This window comes from Gopherus evgoodei, chromosome 17 (assembly GCF_007399415.2).
Source record: "Gopherus evgoodei ecotype Sinaloan lineage chromosome 17, rGopEvg1_v1.p, whole genome shotgun sequence".
NCBI classification, from domain to species: Eukaryota; Metazoa; Chordata; order Testudines; family Testudinidae; genus Gopherus; species Gopherus evgoodei.
Window position 1 is genome coordinate 21,584,393 of NC_044338.1, and position 21,252 is coordinate 21,605,644.

General features: G+C 50.8%; 1 protein-coding gene across 2 annotated transcripts; it reads right to left on the reverse strand.

Annotated features, from left to right (window-relative positions):
- Positions 1–4,848: 4,848 nt before the first annotated feature.
- Positions 4,849–20,193, reverse strand: LOC115636495 (E3 ubiquitin-protein ligase TRIM39-like). Of its 2 annotated transcripts, XM_030536643.1 has the most exons (6): positions 19,734–20,193; positions 17,843–17,938; positions 13,150–13,380; positions 11,064–11,086; positions 9,820–9,932; positions 4,849–5,514 (listed from the first exon to the last, which is right to left on the reverse strand). In XM_030536643.1, exons 1-6 carry the CDS (start codon positions 20,157–20,159, stop codon positions 4,943–4,945), a joined length of 1,461 nt encoding a protein of 486 aa, XP_030392503.1. In that variant the 5' UTR covers positions 20,160–20,193; the 3' UTR covers positions 4,849–4,942. The 2 variants fall into 2 exon arrangements, with proteins under 2 accessions (XP_030392503.1, XP_030392504.1); XM_030536644.1 differs by lacking the exon at positions 17,843–17,938.
- Between the last annotated feature and the right edge of the window lie 1,059 nt (positions 20,194–21,252).

Genomic DNA, 21,252 nt, shown 5'->3' on the forward strand with positions numbered 1-21,252 from the left:
ATCATTTGTTCCATTTCTTCTCACTTGCAGCAACAGAATCGAAGTGTGAACGTCAGAACACAAGAATGGCCATACTGGGTCAGACCAATGGTCCAGCTAACCCAGCATCCTGTCTTCTGACAGTGGCCAATGCCAGGTGTTTCAGAGGGAAGGAACAGAACAGAGTAATTATCGAGTGACCCATCCCCTGTTGCCCACTTCCAGCTTCTGGCAATCAGTGGCTTAGGGACAGCCCGAGTGTGAGGCTTGCATCACTGTGGAATCCTACATCTCTGTGCTTCCCCTGCCAACTCATAAGCATCATTTCAATCTTCTTGGTTCAGCAGAATTTCTCATGTCCAGCACTTTTCTGCAATGAAATCTCCCAACATGTCCCTTGAAATTCTTCATCCATGTAATTTCATCCTACAAAGAGAGGGTAAGAGCCCAGGGCTCAGAGCAAGATGAAGGAGTATCTGAGAGAGCTGTGTTCTGCTTTGGTCCCTGACCTGGTTCTGCTCCTGCAGCTCATCCCACCCAATAGTCTCTGTGGTTGCCGCTGCCGTTCCCCTCATCTCTGCTTTCCGCTCCCAGGCCTCTGCTAGTCCACACGTGTCCAGATTCTCCCACTCTTTCTCTGGACACATAATCTCTCTCCCTCTGTCTCTGAGCCCCAGTTACAGGTGAGGAAAGGCAGATTTCCTTGTAACAACCTCTGTTCTGTCTGTAGATATCTGAGGATCAAGCTGCAGCACAGTGCAGCCTCCCACCAGCCAAGGATGCAGGGTCTCTTACACTGAACTCTGGCCTCGTGTCAGACTCCTGGGCGCAAGAGAACAGGACTGGAGCTGGGTGGGAGTGGAATCTCCTTAGCCCCCGACCAGAGTCAGCTCTCCGAGACTCCTGGACACCTTCAGAGTCGTGTGTAACTGGGGCATGCTGAGAACACCCACCATATTCTTACTGAATTAGTGTTAAGACCTCTAGGTACATTGTACTAGAAAGGCAAGTGCTTATGTGCTATTGGAAGGTGGTTTGCAATTTCTTTAGCAGGAAGACATGAGTGGTAGTGTAGCCATGGCCTACACGTGAAGTGGATTTCCTTAGGAAATCCCTTGAGGTGAGAGGAAAGCAAATTCTCCTCTCCCAAGCCAGACCCGGTGCATGCTCAATACTGCCTTGGAGAACTCCATATCCAAGACCCCTGAGCTGTATGAAAAGTGAGCTAAACTTGTCACGAGTGTGCTTGTTCTGAGCTGAAGCTGTGATGAACTGGGAATCACAGGGACTCTTCCCTAGGGTGGGAGGGTTGAGCTTATCCAAGCTAAGGCTGGGTTCTTGGTAAGCTTACTAGCACGTGTGTAGGTTCTTTGCTTGGTTTTTAAATATATTTTCTCTGCAGTGCTCTTTACCACAGGAATAAAGTCGGCTTGCTCAGGGAGAGCTGGGTGGGGGTAATACGAGCAGCAATCAGGCTGTTATCAGATTCTGAACAGAAAGGGAGCGGCTCTGTCTCTGCTGGGAAATACGCAGTGGCAGGTACAGCCTGGAAATGCCCACTCAAAAGGGAGAGATGTGTGCCTCCACCCAGGAGAGGCAAGAGCTCGATACGGAGAGGGGTGCCTGGCTGAACTACTGATGGGAGACACAGGGGCAGTTGCCCTGAACTGTGATAGCAACCATGGAGAGTGTGTCTTTCCCAGGAGGGGTCATCTACAGCCCCTGAACCTGGGAGCTCTGCCTCTACAAACTTCAGCCTCTCTCCATGCTCAGCACCCACCAGCCACAGCTGTTTGGTGGCACCTCCAATCAGCTGTCAGACAGCACCCCCGATTAGCTGATCAGGGCGCTGCCAAACAGCTGATTGGAGGCACAGCCAAACAGCCGTTTGGTGACTGGGGCAGGGGCTTGGGGGAGGGCGGAGAGCAGCGAGTAGGCTGGGCCTCAGGGAGGGGGCGGAGCAAGACCTGGAAGAGGCGGAGCGAGGGGGACATTACAGGAGGGGGCGGAGTGGGGGTAGGAAGAGGCAGAGGGAGAGTGGTGGGTCAGGAGAGGAGGTGGAGTGGGGATGGGGCCTCTGGGAAGAGCAGGGGGGTGAAGCACCACCAGGGAAAAGAAAAACTCGGTGCCTATGGCTTCTCACCAACATCTATCCCTGCTCTCGCTCACGCGCTGTTCAGTTATCGGAGCCTGCGGGCAGTCATTATATTCTGGATCTGGGTCCAGGCGGCTGCGCATAACAAGAGCTGCTTGCTGCCCCGCCCCCGCCCCCGCCTCTCTGTTTGGGAAGCTCAGCCCTTAACAGCACAGCCCCCAGTACTGCCGTCCCTAGGGGCGCAAAGAGCTGCACTGCGTCACTTGGGCTACGTCAGCTGCAATGTTGTTGTGACATTTGTTTAGTCAGTTTTTCAAGCTTTTAAATGGCTCTTCCTAGGAAACATTTGGGCCCTAAGATTTTTCACAGCGTGGCTTGGGGAATCTACTTCCACCACCATATTCTATGCTTCAAAATATCCCATGGCAGGACTACAGCAGCTGTCCTTGGCGATTTTGGCTAGTGGTGAGGAGATGGGGAGGGATGGTGTGGGGGTGATTACTCACAAAGCACTAAGACTGCACATGGGGTGTAGGGGTGTGAACAGAGCGACGCACGGGGAGGCACTCCAACAGCATCACACAGGCAGACATGCACCAGGCATGGTGGGGACACATGCTCTCTGGTTCCACCTCCGCACGTGGCTTGGGGATGTGTCCTGAGCCTCCCAGATCCCCGCCATCTTGTCCATCCAGGGCAGGGGGCCAAAGCAAGGACCCAAACACCAAAAGCTCCACTGCAAGAAGGCAGCATCCGACAGATCTTTCCCCAGAGCACAAGCAGGCAGTGGGTCCCCATTGCTCTGGAACTGTTCTCACGCAGCAAGGCAAGCCATGGGAGGGCCCACCAGCAGTTCCCTCTGCTCCGCAGGCCCCATCCCATTTCTGTGCAGACAGAGCCCAGTGGCCTGCAGGTTCCCATGGGGAGGGGGGAACCAGCCTGGCCATCGGCTCAGGAGGCACCAAGAGAAGTGTCTCTCTGCCCCATGTCAAGAGACACATTCAGCATCATCCATCTGTGGGTGATGCTTCATAGAGCTTCAGAGCCCTTGATGGGACCCCCCTGAGCAAATGCAAATCTGGTGTGCTGGTCCTTTCCCTGATGACATTTTTAGTGGCACTAGAGTTTCCAACCCCAGTTTGTCCTGAGGTTATTTCCTCAGGTCCTCTTCGAGTTTCTCCACTGCCTCTCGTGACCAGCCAACTATCAGCTCCACTAAATGGTCTCATCATTTTTGGAGTTTTCTCCCATTTGTTATCTGGCCTGATCCGAACTGTCTGCAGAGCATCCTTGCAGCCAGGCAAATTACACAGAACTGGAGATTCAAGAGCTCTGGGCTGCGAACGCCATCAATTCCTTAGCAAAATATTGTTCTGCTGCAATCCACTTGAGAAGCTCAGCTCCATCAACTCTACTCTCGTGAACGGAAATTCAGGGCACTCCGGGCTCGAGTGCATTCCCAGAGGTCACCGTGTTTGAACAAGACTGTGAAGAGTTAAGTTAGCTGACATGATGCCGACTGCAACACGGGTCACCACATCTTGACATCCCCTCGAGGCCTCACAAGACTCTGCAGCGGCACTGCCTCAGTTTCCCCCAATTGCATCACCAATATGTCCACCAGGGGGCTTCTATTTATGTCTAACAGGGCCCCCACACGTACACAAATACACACACACACAGAGCGGTCTGATTTATTAATGACAAATTCAACAGATAAGACACAGAAGGCTCTTCACTCACACTTCCCAGCCCCTCAGCTCCCCACCCCTCTTGCAGAACGCTAAAGGAGACACTAAGTTATACCCAGATTAGTTCTTTATTGACTTTGTGTATGGACAAATCACTGTTAAATTGGCAGCTACACAGCATGTGCTATATGGTGCACAACACCCGCTCCCTGGAATTCGTCATAAGGAATTAGCATGTAAGTAACATCTCTAATAGGTCATTTCCATCTCTCACATCACATGTGGCTAAAATCACTCACCTGTGGGTCACCGCGGGGAGACTAAACTCTCACCCCACTTTCCAGCCACCAAACCCCAACCTTTCCCCCATAAAGTGCTTTCCCAGGTGCGGCCGAGCTAATGAGGATTCTGGCTAGGAGGGTATTAATTTTTCAGTAATGTTAAGCTGCGTGTAACATCTTTGTCATTGCAGACATCCATGGCCACATGCGAACTTGCGCTGTGCTCTCCCCTGATACGGCAACTCTGCCCCCATGCTCCTGCTCTTCCATCCCTGCCCCCAACAGGCACCCAGCTCCTTCACCCCGCTCTGCTCAGAGCTCAGAACAAGAGTGAAACGGACCCGTTCTGAAGGGCAGGGACAGTAGCTCTTCAGAGCTGGTTATTTACACTCCTACCTCTACCCATCTGCCCCTGCGCTGGGCTGATGGAAGGGATAAAGGGGCAGCATCGACACCTATGAGAACATGACCTATGAAGGAAGGCTGAAAGAATTGGGATTCTTTAGTTTGGAAAAGAGAAGACTGAGAGGGGACATGACAGCAGTTTTCAGGTATCTAAAAGGGTGACACCAGGAGGAGGGAGAAAACTTGTTCACCTTAGCCTCCAATGATAGAACAAGAAGCAATGGGCTTAAACTGCAGCAAGGGAGATTTAGGTTGGACATTAGGAAAAAGTTCCTAACTGTCAGGGTAGTCAAACACTGGAATAAATTGCCTAGGGAGGTTGTGGAATCTCCATCTCTGGAGATATTTAAGAGTAGGTTAGATAAATGTCTATCAGGCATGGTCTAGACAGTATTTGGTCCTGCCATGAGGGCAGGGGACTGGACTCGATGACCTCTCGAGGTCCCTTCTAGTCCTAGAGTCTATGAAAAAAACCTCCTGCAGACAGACAGTTACAGAAGGATGCACCCACTCCCTTCTGTGTCCCTTACCCAGGAGATCACCAGCGGCTCGGCATTTTTGCCACCCGCGGAGGCACCAGGAAAGAAGAGAGGCCGGAGAGGCCCAGAGAACTGGTCGGTGAATGTGTAGATGTGGTCTCGATCGGTCACATTGTAAAATGTGATGTCTCCAGCCTCGTAGTCCAGGAAAATCCCAACCCGCCTGGGTCTCACACTCAGGTGAAGTGAGGTCAGAGGGGAGGTGAGGGCCTCGTATTTACCTCCGCTCTGCAACCGCAGCACCCAGTAGCCATTTTGAGGGGACAGGACAACAGTCCCCTTCCTGCTGGCAGACTCCCTGCAAAGCCCCAGGCCCCACTCCGTCTTGTCTCCCACCTGCACTTCCCAGTAGCGCCTCCCTGTGCTGAAGGCCTGAACCCCCAGGACCAGTGGGGAGGTGTTAAATCTCTTGGGGTTGTCAAACAGAGACAGGCTCAGTTTCTTGCCGCCCCGTCTCACGCTCTTCCGGTCGTCGGACAGGATGAGTTCGAGGTGCGCCGTCTCTGGATCCAGCGTCACGTCCTCTGGAGGGAGAGCGAGGAAAAGAAAAGATGGGTGGATGGACAAACGGATTAGGGGAAGGACGTCATGCTGGGAAAAGAGGCACAGGCAAAGGGACAGAGAAGGGAGGGCAGTAACCAGGCACGCCCAGGGACAGCCAGTGTTGGGAGCGGGTGTGAACAATGGGATACTCAATTGTTATGTATCAGCCGGGGGGGCTATTTTCTCCTCCATTGTGATTATGGAGGCAATTTTGCTTCCTGGTTCAGAGGAGCTCGGCTCTCCCCTGGGAGGATGGGGTGCCGGAGGAGGAGACACCGTTTAACACCAGATGGTACTGCACCATTGTTGGCTCAACCCGGCAGTATTTGGCCCAGTGCAGAACTTGCTGGCTCAAAGGCGGGAATGAACCGCATGATGCAGATGGGGAAACTGAGGCACAGAAGAGTTAAGTGGCTTGCCCAGTGAGTCAGTGGGTGAGCTGGGAACAGACTAAGGGGAACAGTGGTAATGGCGGCTGGTGGGAGTCTACAAACAGCGTGTGAACATTCCAGATTGCAGGGTGATTGGGCCACGTTCAAAGCCCCTGTTATTGGGTGCTCGTGCAAAGGGATTTTTGCCTGCATGAATATTTGGAGAATGGTGGCTCTTTGGGCAGGTGCCCAGACTTGCATGCGGACCAGGTGATACTACGGTGGGCACAATGGTACGGTGGGCTGCTACGTTAGACTGTACCTCTGGATTGTCAGCTCTTCAGGGAAGGGACTGTCTTTTGTTCTGTGTTAGTACAGCACCCAGCACGCTGCAGAGCTGGTCCGGACTGGGGCTGCTCAGTGCTACCACAATGCAGATCATCACCGTCATCATCACCTCCACAACCATCATCTTTTTAAAAAACCTGGCATCCAGTCAAAGAGCAGAAATAACACCATGGGCCTTAGATGCCAACCATGCTTCACTACAAATGACACTCCGGGACTTAGCTTTCTGGGTCAAAGTTAACGAGTCTCACAACGATGAAGGTACCAAATGAAGCTCAATAGGTGAACTATAGCACATGATGTTGGAACTCGACCTCCCTTTCGAGTTAAAGTGCGGACGCAGAAGTTCCAGGACAAGGCAAAACTAAATAACATCCAGATTTTTAGTGATGGGGAAATTACTTATGGATAGGAAGTCCCATGTCCAAATGTGGATTGAGATTTAGTTCATAAATTTAGGGGTAAAAAAGAAACAGGGTATTAAAAGTGAAGTGTACCAGTATGTAGATACATCGTGGAGTCAGTTTTATCAAATATAGACAGGTAGGTGCAAACGAAAACAGGAATTGTAGGGACAGCACATGGTAGCCCAAAATTTGGAATTACTACAGCTAAAAGAATATCCAGTTTTGTAGCTGTCATGACAGCTGAACGTACAGCAATTATGCTAGCATTGAGCATAGGCATGGAAAAAAATCAGCGGGTACTTGACACCCACCGGCAGCTAGCTCCCCCTCAGCACCTTCTGTCTGCTGGCAGCCCCACCAATCCACTCTTCCCCCTCCCTCCCAGCGCCTACTGCCCACCGCAATCAGCTGTTCCGCGGTATGCGGGAGGCGCGGGGAGGGAGGGGGAGGAGTGGGGATGGAGCGTGCTTGGGAGAGGGGGCGGGACTGGGTGGGAAGAGGCAGGGTGGGGGTGGGGGCTTGGGAAAAGGGGTCGGGTGGAGGCAGGGCCTAAGGCGGAGCAGGGGCTTGAGCACTCCTGGGGCCAGAGAAAGCCGGCACCTAGACTCATAGACTTTAAGATCAGAAGGGACCATTATGATCTTCTAGTCTGACCTCCTGGACAACGCAGGCCACAGAATCTCATCCACCCACTCCTGTAACAAACCCCTAACTTATGTCTGAGCTATTGAATTCCTCAAATCGTAGTTTAAAGACCTCAAGGTGCAGAGAATCCTCCAGCAAGTGACCGGTGCCCCATGCTGCAGAGGAAGACGAAAACCTCCAAGGGCCTCTGCCAATCTGCCCGGGAGGAAAATTCCTTCCTGACCCCACATATGGTGACCAGCTAAACCCTGAGCAGGTGGGCAAGACTCACCAGCCACAGGAAAGAATTCTCTGTAGTAACTCAGATCCCCACCCCATCTAACATCCCATCACAGGCCACTGGACATATTTATCGCTAATAATCAAAGATCAATTAATTGCCAAAATTAGGCTATCCCATCGTACCATCCCCTCCATAAACTTATCAAGCTTAGTCTTAAAGCCAGATATGTCTTTTGCCCCCACTACTCCCTTTGGAAGGCTGTTCCAGAACTTCACTCCCCTGATGGTTAGAAACCTTCGTCTAATTTCAAGTCTAAACTTCCTAGTGTCCAGTTTATACCCATTTGTTCTTGTGTCCACATTGGTACTGAGCTTAAATAATTCCTCTCCTTTATCCCTCTGATATATTTATAGAGAGCAATCATATCTCCTGTGACACTGACTTAAAATTAGCCTCAGCGGTCATTTTTTCAGACTCAGTCTCAGGCCTTATGGTGATAGAAAAGGATGTCTCAGTTCACAGAAATGACGTAATCAATGAAATTATATTTCTAATAACGGAGCTAGTGCAGACAGGGATACATGTAGCATTAGCTTGGATCCCAGCGCGAATCGGGATAACAGGAAACAAAACGGTGGACAAAGCAGCTACAAATGCTGAAAGAAATAGAAATATTGCCACAGGAAAACCCTTGAGCGAACAGGAATTCCAAAGCCTCGTACAGAAAAATGTGTAAACGGAGGAATGGCAAAAACAAATGAGATTAATGAAAAACGAGGAAGATTTTTGGAATTGTGCCCTAGAGTTGAGGAGAACAACATCCTTCAGGGCCTGGATCGGGAAAGTGATGTGATTTTGTTAGCGTATTCACTGGGCATGACGGTTCACACTCAAAAATGTCGTGAATAAATAGACACAAAGACGAAGTCTGTGTGCTCTGGAAGGGGACGAAACAATGGATCCCCTTTTCAGAGCAGGTGAGGGCTTTGAGGAAGAGCGGGAAAAGCTTTCTGAGGAAGACAAACATCTTAACTTAATGTAACTTTTGTTTCCTTATTCAGTGAAAAGAGCAGAGAAATGGGGTTGTACTAGAAAGCCGCTGTTACACCATCTGCAGGACACAGGGCAGAGTAAGAGGCCATAAACCACAAATTATAGCTGGTGGCGGCTATACACCATTCAGTCAAGTCTGCTTCACCAGTAAGAAAAAGAGAAAAAGAAAGAACAAGGGAGATGCTGCCAGAGAGCGAAGTATGACCTGTGAAGTATGGTTTAGGGATTCTATGTTTGTAAGGAATGGTGTCCCTAGCCTCTGTTTGTCAGAGGGTGGAGATGAACGGCAGGAGAGAGATCACTTGATCATTGCCTGTTAGGTTCACTCCCTCTGGGGCACAGGCCACTGTCGGAAGACAGGATACTGGACTGGATGGACCTTTGGTCTGATCCAGTATGGCCGTTCTTATGTTCTTATGTTAGGGACTTATGAAGGGCTGTTTGAATTATTTTGTGATTAAGGACTCCGAGGATGGCGTGAAATTATCTGATATCACATCAGCCCTGGGGAGGGTGCTATGAGCTGCACAGAGACTGTGTGCAGTGTTTAAGGGGCCTGTCAGAAGGAACAGGGCACAGTACCTGAAAAAGTGACTCTGGCCATGGTGGGGGGCTCAGTAAGCAGCCCCACACACACACTACATGGATCCTATAGATACGTAAAACGGCTTAATCTGGTTTTGTTGCTACATCAAAATATGTGAAACTGTTTTAACAGAGTTCACACACAAACTGGCACCCACTGAACTAAACTGCTTTGAAAACACAAGAAAGTTGCACTGGTTTAGCTAAAAATGCAACTTTAACTCAATCTTGTTAAACAAGTGCCCAAGGCCCCGAGGATGTTCTGATTTCACTTCAAACCTGGCTTGCTTCGGTTTCGCATAAAGCCACTGGAAATTGGTTTAAGACAACCAAAAACACTCCTCCCCCTCAACTCTGAAATGAGTGTCCGCACAGGAGGTTGCACCACTTTCACTCAACTGGTTTAAAACCAATTTCAGTTAAACCGGTGCAACTTTCCTCTTGTAGCCAAGCCCTTGGTTAAAGTGGTGCATGCCTCAGTGTGAATGGGAATCCGACCTGGAAATTATTATTACTATTTCGTGTGGATGTTGCTGAAACACCTAGGAGCCCCAGTCCGGGACCAGGACCCCCTTGCACTAGGCCAAAGCACTCACACACCCCATCAGCTCACAGTTCAGGAGCAAAGTGTTGTAGCCACCTGCTCCTCTTTACCTTTGAATTTCTTCAGCATGTTCCTCATGCCCAGACAGTGCTCTGGGATGCTGTAATTCTCTTTCAGTGCCACGGAGCAAGCCTCTGGAGCCTGAAATGTCACAGCTTCACACCTGGAAAGAAGATTTTCCAGCAGGTCAGCACCGAGCCCCCGGCCAATCACCGGCTATGCCTGCAGCTGGGCGAGCAGAGCAGCCAATCCCCTGCAAGGAGCCGGTTGCATTGTGAAACATCTGTGTGTGGATTGTCTCCGCGCCCACTTAGGGTTCACTTTCCAGGGATATCCCAGCCAATGGCCCTGAGCCTGAGGCCCACAGCCATCCGCGGGAGTATCAAACCAGCATAAGGGGGGGCCTCCCGACGCATGGAGCTGGCTGCTCCCCTCCCCAAGGCTGGCATAGACCCTGATAGCGAACATGGCCAGAGCCTCCCTGTGCCCTGACAATCCCCAGCCACTGACAGCCCTTGGGGCCATTAGCCACTGACCCCTTGGGGCCTTCTGGGGTTGCACTGTGCACCCCTTGACTGGGGATGCCGATCCCAGCCAATTACTTTACTAGCAGAGGTGTCCATCGACTATTAGGCTCATTTCAAATTCACAGTCATACCCCAGAAATCTGAGTCCAAGAGCTGTGCTCTTCCAGTCAGGGAAGAGAGCTATACAGGGGACACGTGTCCAGTCACAGCAGCCTGAATTTTGAATGTAAATTGCACCCAATCAACTGCTCACAAAATAGCTTCAGGCCAAGGATTACGTGCAGTCATTGATCGGTAGCCACTCCCAGGCAGAGAGAGAGATGAAATTAATGTACTAATTAATTCATCAAGAAACATTCTCAGCTCTAATCAGAGCAATAACATCGTGCATTTCACAGCAACTCAATCCAGAGCAAACAATAAACGGGATATCATTCCTCAAGTGCAGCCACCTCTAGGGTGGGAGCTGGCAACCAACCAGCACACAGCATGCTCCGCAGGAGTGGATGGGACTTGGGCTCAGGGGTACCAGGGTGAGCGGATTCCCTGCTCTTCATAAATGGGCCAGGAATTCTTTACTGTCCGTGCACCCAGACGGGACCTCTTCTGGTTAGTTCCCATCACTAGTCAGCTACGTGAGACTTCTCCTTGGAAAAAAACAAGGGTGGGGGGTGGAACCCGTGTTTGTAGGGAGACTGAGGGCTGCAAACGTGCTTAGCCCCTCAAGGTAACCACACTCATTAACAGGAGCAAAACGAGGCACGTACCTGCTCAAGGTGCTTTTCGTGTCCTAAAAGGAGACAAAGAAAAACGTTGCACACTTTAGTCACTCCAGAACTGCAGGGGAGCCGGTCAGCATCACTTGGTTCTAACCCCCATGAGCACAGAGAGGAAGGAGGGCTGTGGCCTAGCACCTGGGAGACTTGAGTGAAATTCCCTCCTCTGCCACAGGCTCCCATGTGAGCTTGGGCAAGTCATCTAGCTACTCTGGGTCTCAGTTTCCCCTCTGATTAAGAGGTGCTCAGCTGCTACAGTAACAGGACCCATGGAAGGACCCAACCTAGATACAATCTGCTCATTTCACAGCTCTGTATTCTCTCCCATCAGCTCAGAATGAAAGGTAATTCCGTACCGTGTCACTTCCTTCTCCCAGGACCCAGAGGTAGCTGTTAGCATCCACCTAGCATCCTTCACCTAAGGAATCTGTTGGGAAAGTGCTGGGATCACTGAGCTAGAGGCAACTCCTGTCCCACTCTTCTCAGGTCTCACTGGGGCACCGTTTGGGTTTAAAAGACAATGGCATTGATCTTTGCAGCTCACAGTCTACCCCATGGACCTGAGTGAAAGTGGTGGGGCAGTCATAGAATCATAGTCTATCAGGACCAACCCCAAATAAATCATCCCAGCCAGGGCTTTGTCAAGCCGGGCCTTAAAAACCTCTAAGGAAGGAGATTCCACCACCTCAATAGGGAACCCATTCCAGTGCTTCACCACCCTCCTAGTGAAATAGTGTTTCCTAATCTCCAACCTAGATCTCCACCACTGCAACTTGAGACCATTGCTCCTTGTTCTGTCATCTGCCACCACTGAGAACAGCTAAGTTCCATCCTCTATGGAAACCCCCTTCAGGTAGCTGAAAGCTGCTATTAAATCCCCCCACACTCTTCTCTTCTGCAGACTAAACAAGCCCAGTTCCCTCAGCCTCACCTCGTAAGTCGTGCTCCAGCCCCCTAATCATTTTAGTTGCCCTCCACTGGACTCTCTCCAATTTGTCCACATCCTTTCTGTAGCGGAGGGACCAAAACTGGATGCAATACTCCCAGTGTATCCACACCAGTGCCGAATAGAGGGGAATAATCACATCCCTCGATCTGCTGGCAATGCTCCTACTAATGCAGCCCAAAATGCATTAGCCTTCTTGGCAACAAGGGCACACTGCTGACACATATCCAGCTTCTCGTCCACTGTAACCCCTAGGTCCTTTTCTGCAGAACTGCTGCTTAGCCAGTCGATCCCCAGCCTGGAGCAGTGCATGGGATTCTTCCATCCTAAGTGCAGGACTCTGCACTTGTCCTTGTTGAACTTCATCAGATTTCTTTTGGCCCAATCCTCCAATGTGTCTAGGTCACAACATGGTAACAGCCCACCCTGCATGTTAGCTAACTCGGGTTAGATGTCACTTCCCCTCCTCTTGAAAGGTGCCCAGCTGAGCTAGTGGGGCGGGGGGGCAGGGAGCCACCAGAGAATGGAAACAAACTCGCACATTCACCTTAGGTGGCACAGTGCCTTGCTCTGGCACTGAGAAATCACAGCTCTTCTACTTCCTGAGGAAATAATGGACTGATCATGTCCAGCCCTACCTGGGGGGAAGGGGTGGCCAGGAGTCCTACCTGGCTCAGATGCAACCCTGGTGTTTTCCTGACTGCAGGGGCTACTCCTTCCTGTGGGCACTTCCCATCGTCAAAGGGGTCAGGGAGCAATCATGGCCATGTCCTCCCACTGGCCAGCAGAGCAGGTTGGATGCACTGGGTGTAACACATTGCATCCTCCTGAGGAGTGGTGCAGCGGTGCCCTCCCCCTGCACACCTGGAAGCACCAGCAGGAGCTGTGCTGTCCTGGAGAACCATCCCGCTTTGATGCTCCCTGGAGGCAGGGTGACTGCGCACTCCTCCACACCCCAGGCACAAGCTGGTGTTAGTAAAGCAGAGAACTGAATGAAGTGGGAAGAGTCAGACACACCCAGACTCCAGTGTCAGGAGATCTAACCCTAACTCCTGGACTCCAGTGTCCTGGGATCCAAGTCCATTTCCCTTCTGCCTGGCTAGAGAGAGGGGATTTCTGCCACCCACTCACCTTGAGCAACCCGTCTGCTGACTGCTGGAACTTCTCCCTTATCTCCAGGATCAGCTTGTCCAGAGAGGATCTCAGCTCTAAAAGTCTGGTTAGGTTTTTGTTGATTCTCTGCAGGATTATCATCTCTTCCTGTTCCAGCTTCTGAAGAAGCAGCTTCTCCTCCTCAGCCAGCAGCTGGTGCAGCTTCCCAAATTCAATCACAATCCTCTCCCTCTTTTTTTTAACTATCTCCTTCGGAACAAGAAGAGGACGTATCAACAGCATGGATTAAAATCATAAACCACTGGAGTAACTGAGAGGATATACAAAATCCCAGTGCATCTTAAACAGGAGGCATTTACTTAACAAAACAACTAAAGAAAAAACAATATGTTTCCACACAGCTTGAGCTCCAACTTCATCTCCCTTGTATACCAGGGATGAGACCCTAGCTGGAACTGTCTGCAGCACAGAGATATCTAGTGGCTTAATAATGTACTGGCAGTAAACATCATCATAACTTTCAGAGATACAGTAACTCCTCTCTTAACGTTGTAGTTATGTTCCTGAAAAATGCTACTTTAAGCGAAATGATGCCAAGCGAATCCAATTTCCCCACAAGAATTAATGTAAATGAGGGGGTTAGGTTCCAGGGAAAAAAATTTTGCCAGACAAAAGACTATATTTTATATATATACACACAGTATAAGTTTTAAACAAATAATTTAATATTGTACATAGCAATGATGATTGTGAAGCTTGAGGTGGAGGAGTCAGAGGGTGGGATATTTCCCAGGGAATGCCTTTCTGCTAAATGATGAACTAGCAATTGGCTGAGCCCTCAGGGGTTAATGTGTTGTTAATGTAGCCTCACACTCTACAAGGCAGCACAAATGGAGGGAGGGGAGTCAGCATGGCAGAGAGAGACAGAGACAGCCACCATGTCTGAGAGAGAGAGATGTGCATTGCCCCTTTAAATACGCTGACCCATTCTAAGTACACGGCCTTTTGAAGCAGATCAGCAAGTTGAGACAGCAGCTGCTGCCAGCAAGCTCCCTCTGTCCTGAGCCATGTCATGTCCCACACTGCTCTATGGAGACGGGGTAAGTGGGGGGGGCAGGAACACGGGGAGGGGGACACCCTGACATTAGCACAGCAGGCAAGAGGTTCCCAGAAGCAGCTCCGAGGCAGAGGGCAGGAGCAGCACACGGCAGTGTGGGGAGGGACAGCTGAACTGCTGGCAATTGATAGCCTGCTGGGAGGCTGCCGCACAAGGAACTTAGGGGAGTGGGGAGCTGATGGGGGGCTGCAGGTCTACCCTGGTTCCAAGCCCCCACCAGCTAGCTCCAACGGGCTGCTCTTCCTGCAAGCAGTGGACAAAGCAGGTGGCTACCAAATGCCCTTTAAACGAGCATGTTCTCTAATTGATCAGCAACGTAACAACGAAACAACGTTAACCAGGAGGACTTCAAGTGAGCAGTTACTGTACAAACTTCAGAGTGTATATGTCCACCACCAAGGCCTACGCTCATCAATCCGATTAGAGCTCTCTGATAAAACCCCATCATTTCTTCTTGTTGCCTGTTCTGCTTCAGTCTTCACACAAAAAATAACATGTGACCAGTCGACGAGGAAAGTTATCGCAGACAATAAGGGGAAAGGGGCACACATCGAGGTAAGTAAAGAAAATATCAGAGATCTTCTGAGTAAGTCAAATGAGTTCAAGTCAGCGGGGCTGGATGCTATTCACCCCAGGGTGCCGAAGGAACTAGCTGAAGAAATCTCAGAGCCATTTGCAAAGTCATGGATGACAGGAGAGGTCTCGGAAGACTGGAGAAGGGCTAATGTGGTGCCCATCTTTCAAAAGTGGGGAAAGGAGGAGCTGGGGAATTATAGACCAGGCAGCCTGAACTTCATACTTGTGAAGCTACTTTAGACACACACAACAAATCCGCATCGTGGCGGGGGTTAGACTAGTTCAGGGGTAGGCAACCTATGGCACAGGTGCCGAAGGCAGCAAGCAAGCTGATTTTCAGTGGCACTCACACTGCCTGGGTCCTGGCCACTGGTACAGTGGGGCTCTGCATTTTAATTTAGTTTTAAATGAAGCTTCTTAAACATTTTAAAAACCTTATTTACTTTACATACAACACTAGTTTAGTTCTATATTACAGACTTATAGAAAGAGACCTTCTAAAAACAGTAAAATGTCTTACTGGCGTGTGAAACCTTAAACCAGAGTGACTAAATGAAGACTCAGCCGACCCCTGGACCAGATGATTCAGTGCAACTGGAGAGGGAATTATTACACCGTGTTTAAATACAATGGCCTCTAGCTGGCAGCAGACCCTAAGGAATAGGATGGGCTGCTCTGTTCAGCCCAGCGCAGTGATTGCATCCCAGAGGCCACTGGCCATCACACTAGGCCTTCTTCAAATAGCCGCTGGGTCGGGGCCGAGCAGCCCATCTGTGCAGGCCCAGGAACACCGTATCGAGCCCCTGCGCCTTTCGCTGCTCAGCCCCTGGCACATGTCTAACGTTGGTTAGCAATGCCCTACTCCTGATCCCACCTAATGACTGCCCGGTGGCCCATGTGAGAGGAGCTGGGGTCCCAGGTCCTGCCACTCGGCAACTGCTGCCAACACCTGGTTCTCCCTGGACTGGGCCCTTCTTGGCAGCCGCGGAAGGAGGAGCAAGGCCTGAAGCGTGATCTCCTTGCGCTCAGACTGAAACAAGAGGCAAGATCTCAGCCCAGGGGGAGCTGGGTGGCCCTGCTTACCTAAGCCGCTCTGCAAGCTCTCCCCCAGTCCCAGCCCCAGCCCCAACCCCGGAGGGGATCCCCCAGTGCAGGGGGCAGCTGGCGGGGAGAAGTTTGCACTGCCACTGTCCCAGCACATCTGCTCCCCAGGCCGCTGAGTCAGACCCGCAGCATCACAGCTCATGGGCCTCATGACAGCTGGTGTTTTCCCAGATGCCAGAGCCAAGGGCTGCAGGAGAAGCTCTGCTTTCAGTTTCACTCAGAAGCACCTTTCTGGCCCTCACGGGTGCAGAGAAAAGCTTGAAAATGTGAAATGAGGTCACCCCGGGAACATGGGTAGTGCCAGATTGGCTCAGAGCCCAGTGTCCTGTCTGCGACAGTGGCCAGGACCAGACCTTTCAGAGGAAGCTGTAAGGACCCACCTGGCTGTAGCAAATGGGGACAACCTACCCCTCACTTAGGGTAGCACCCTGGTCTCTAACAGAGACTGGTTCAAACCCCGATACGCCAGGTTCAATATCCTGCGTTAATTATGACCCTAAAGGCTCGAAGACCAGAAGGCAAATAAAAAGAACCCTTCCAATTTCTTTATTCTAATGCCAAGATTTTTAAGCCTCTCTCAGGCCTTCTATGGGCCTGCCTCATGAGTTGTGGGTGCTCAGGGTGCTTTCACATGCACTAATCTGGATGGAATATGAATTGGAAAAAAAATAACCCTCATATACAAATCCACGGCATGCCAGGGCTGCTGTGTTGTGCCCCTGGGGGAGAGATTTCCTAACCCTTGACTCAAACAAGGCACAGTCACAGGGCAGAAAGACACATCATGTTTCATAACACTCTCCTCAGCCTTTACGTCCCCACATCTGTGCCAACACTGCAACCAAGGGATATTGTTATCTCGAGGATCACATGCTGTAAACAAGCCGATTCATAGAATCCCAGGCCAGAAGGGATCATTGTGATCATTCTAGTCTGACCTCCTGTGTGACACATGCCACAGAACTGCCCCACAATCATTCCTAGAGCAGAGCTTTTTGAAAAACATCCCACCTTGATTTAAAAATTGCCAGTGATTGAGAATCCTTGGTAAATTGTTCCAGTGGTTAATTACCATCACTTCAACAATTGTGGCTTTTTTCCACTCTGAATGTGTCTAGCTTCAACTTCTAGCCACTGGATCATGTTTCTCTGACAGCCTGCAAAGCCCAATATCAAATATTTGTCCCCCGTGTAAGTATTTATAGACTGTGATCGAGTCAGCCCTTAACCATCTCTTTGTTAAGCTAAATAGATTTATTTCACTAATAACTCGCCAGGTTGCTGGGTGAAATTCTCTGCCTCCTGTGCTACAGGAGATCAGGCTAGATGGTATCTTCTGGCCCCAAATCCGTAAAAAGTGAGAGATCTTTGAAAGTCACATTTCTTTGTTATTGCTGATGCTCCTTGTTTATTCTTTGCATCTGGCTCCTGCTCTGTATAATCAAATGACTCAGTTTCACTTTCCGGCTTTCCCCCAGGCAGGGAGAATAGCCATTAGTGTAGAATACAGCACATTGTGCTGCCAACTCTCATGACTTTTATCATGATTACTGGTATTATTCTTAAAGCCCAACCTTAAAGAAAAATAAGGATAGCCCTCTATTGTTCTCCAGTTCAGTTACTTGGTGAATTTCCCAGTACTTTTTGCCTAGTCACTCTGACTGTTTTCCCTGGTATAGTCAGTTTCCTTTGTTTCTGTGGGTCTCTCATGGCAACGGGGGGGATTTTTTATACACAAATGTTATGAATTTTAAAAAAATTGGCCAAGGAGCAGATGTGGTACCTGAAACTGTTGTTAATTTGTAAAGTAATTTATCTTTTTTGAAATAACTATATTTGAGGCTGACAGTGTTCTCTCAAATGTGGCATCGATGTCAGACGTGCCCTTTTTACTACAGGAACCTAAACACCTGCCTTGCATTCCTGGGTTTTTGTCCTCTCCACCATTTCATGTTTCTTAATTTCATCCACCTCTTTCAACAACCGTTCCAGGGATTTCTGGAGTTTGATCTGACAAGAAAAATAAATCCAGTCAATCCTCCTTAAGTGTTGACCCATCTCTGCTTGACTTGATCTCAGCTATTTGCATTTCCTATCAAACCGGTTAAAAACTGCACTCCAGTGGCTGATGGGGGGTATATGGAACCTGTTACAGGGGTTGGTAAGGAGACAGTTAACATTCTAACAGCTGATCCACCCCTACTGCCCAGACAATCCCTCCATTGAGATCAGGCAGCTGTGATCTTTCCTCAGCTCAAGGAGTATTAACTGTCTCCCTGCCCATCCCTGAACAGGCTTTTATACAACTCAGTCACAGGGGCTGAGATTCTTCATTATTCACAGCAGTTTAATGCCTTCCCATTACAGGTGCATTCCAGGAGCAATCTGTGCAGAAAGGGGCCTGTCGTTTCCTGGACCCCAAGTTGCCCCTGCATGTCTTTGCACGCCCCATTCCTGCATTTCCACATGTGCACAAAAACACGCACATTGGATTTATGTGAGCAAAATTAGTGACTGATTAACAATCCAGATTGTGGTCCTGGCTCCTGCTGCTCTGTGGTTCTCTGGCAGCACCAAGCAGATGAAAAGCTGGTTTCACTGGCTGCCTTGGCATTGCCCTCGCATAAGGGGAATCCCTGTGTGGCAAAGGTGTTACAGCTCTACACCCCTTCGGCCTGGCCTGCAGTGTAGGGGGCATGAATGGAGAGGAGGGAATATTCAAGGCACCTCTGCGCTCCAGCTAGTCCTTGCTGCCAGAACGACCCTAGGAGCCCAGATCAATCCCCAGCCCCAGAATCCAGAGGCTGCCGAGGTGGGGAGCAGCCACCTTTGCCCTCCCTCCTCACGTCTGGAGAATCCCTCTTCCTGCTCAGAATCTGGGCTGCTGTTTCTCCAGGCTCTGGCTAGAGCAGGTGACTGGGAGTGAAGTGGTTAAGACAGTTATCTCCAAATTTTTTACCTTGCTCCCCCCTTACCCATGTCCACGCTCTCCCCACCCCCTCCAAATTCAGCACCGGGAGCGGGCCTGCGGCTCCGGGAGTGGGGGACACGGATAGGGGCAAGGGGGCTGAGGCTGGGGCCATGGCTAGAGTTGGGGGCGGGGCTGGGAGCAGAGCCTTGCCTGAGGGCCGAGGCTGGCAGCCAGGGCACCGGGTGCGGGGCTGGCAGCTGCGACCGGCACTGGGGTTGGGGCCAGGAGTAGGGCTGGGTGGCACTCCCTCCCTGCCCCCTTGAGGGCTGGCCTGGCCCCAGCTGCGCCCCCCTGGGGAAGCACCCGCCCCCAGATTGGGGACTTCTGGGTTCCGGGGAGCAGGATGGCTCAGGGGAACTGTGGAATAAGAAAGGGGGGTCCAGCCCCGGCTGGTTGTGCCCAAATCCTGTTGCCATCTGCTGGCCGCTCTGTGGCCTGCATGGAATGAGTTGCGGGGTCTCAGCCCAGCCCGTTGGGAGGCAGAGGTTCACCTCTCCAAACCACCATCACAGCTGGCACCGAATGGGCAGGCTCAGTCAGCAGAGAGTGAATGGGCCATGGGAACTGAATCGCCCTCCCCCTACCCACCGCCCCATAAGACTGAGTCAAGGTTGGGTGGGGGGTGTCCCCAGAATGCCACATCCCCTTTCCCCTAGCCACTCCCCTTCACTGGGAGATGGAGGGGCGTGTAGGGGAAGCTGTAAATAAAGAGCTCTTCCAGCACAGCTCGGGCTGTCAGTCTTGGTTGGCCGTATCCCATGACATAAGCTTTAAGTCCTCGAGACTCCAGGACTCCCTGGAGGGTTGGCGACCCTAAGCCCAGCTCCCCTCTACCTTGTACATCTGGGCCGCCTCCTCAATGGGGTAGACAGTGTGAGGCCGGTGTTCCAGGGACTCGCGACACACCACACAAATGGCCTCCCCGTCCTCTTCACAGAAGAGCTTGAGCTTCTCCTCATGTTTCCTGCAGAGCGCCTCTGGCTGCCTCTTGGCCGGCGGCAGCCCCAGCTGCTTGATGGTCTCCACGATATTGGCCAGCTGTCTGTTGGGCCTGACGTTGCTCTTGCAAAAGGCCGCCCGGCACTGAGGACAGGACACGGGCCCTCTGGCCCCGAGCCCCTTGTCCTGGCAGTAGGTGGTGATGCATACCCTGCAGAAGTTGTGCCCACAGTCTATGCTCACGGGGTCACTCATGTACTCCAGGCAGATGGAGCAAATTGCCTCCTCCTGCAGCTTCTCCAGCGGGTTCACGAAGGCCATGGTAGCAGCTGCTGTGTGGCAGTTTCCGGGTCACTTTCACTTTCCCACTGCACAGGGGAGGAGTCACATTACTGGTGCGGGCGGGACTATGCTAATATCATGAGCTAGCTCCAACCCTGGGGGAGCTGTCACAGCTCACTCTAACGGCCAGCAGTGCTCAGATCAGAGACCTGGCCAGCCAGGGCATTCCTTAGAGCAGCTTGGCTGTCAGTGCCACAAAACTGCACTCAGAGAGCTCAGAGCTGGGATCACAGTGCCTGGAAGGAGGATGCTGCCTCAAGGCAGATGTGTTAAAAAGTGATCTTGATAATATGAGCAATTTGGGAACGGCTGAGATGGTAGCGCATCCATGCACTAGATTAGTCATGTGTCTATAACTGAAAAGCCGAATGAGGTCTGGCTATGCCTCGATCCCTGTGATTTAAATTCAGCGTGGGCATTAGTCAGTGAAAATGACTGAAGCAAGGGCTGGCAGATAAGAAAAGACATGCTGGGTATCAGACAAAGAACCAGCATTCTGCAAATGAAGTTAGACTGGTCAAGCTCCAATTAGTGTATTTTAATTAATCACTTGAACATTATGGGCCAGAACCTAAGATGGTGTAAATCAGCATCCCTCCGTTGAAGACAAGGCAGCTGGGCTGATTTACGCTGGCTGAGGATCTAGCCCTGTAGGTGTCAGCGAATGCTTTTAGGTACTTACTGGGCTTCCAAAGTGCTTTGAAAAGTGATTTACCCTGATTTTTAAGTGATGCTGCAGTGAGAATGGATGACGTCATAATGCGAGCGAGGGACCACACACTATGCAACCATCAGTGTCGGTGGGATTGCAGAGAATGAGAAAACGACACATAACACCCTACTTAAAAGTCAAAAATTGGTCATATAGAAATTCTCTCAATTGGACATAAATTGAGCATGTTCAGTTTAACCGATGAAGTAGATGAAATAAAAGCAATAGCCGAAGTGCTCACTTTACAGGATCAACAGGGCTGGGGGAGAGTGGGATGATTAGCTATTCTGTATGGGCACTAGGGCCCAGAGCCACAAAGGGACTTACTTGCCTAAACCCCAGATTTAGGATTTAGGCACC

Bases quoted from the DNA above. Each gene is read 5' to 3' on its own strand.
- LOC115636495 (XM_030536643.1), bottom strand. From the start codon at position 20,159: ATGGCCTTCGTGAACCCGCTGGAGAAGCTGCAGGAGGAGGCAATTTGC. The intron at 17,939-19,733 runs GTAGAGGGGAGC...TTTTCTTGTCAG, and splicing joins AGGCGGCCCAGATGTACAAG to ATCAAACTCCAGAAATCCCT. The intron at 9,933-11,063 runs GTACGTGCCTCG...TCTTCTTTCCAG, and splicing joins ACGAAAAGCACCTTGAGCAG to GTGTGAAGCTGTGACATTTC.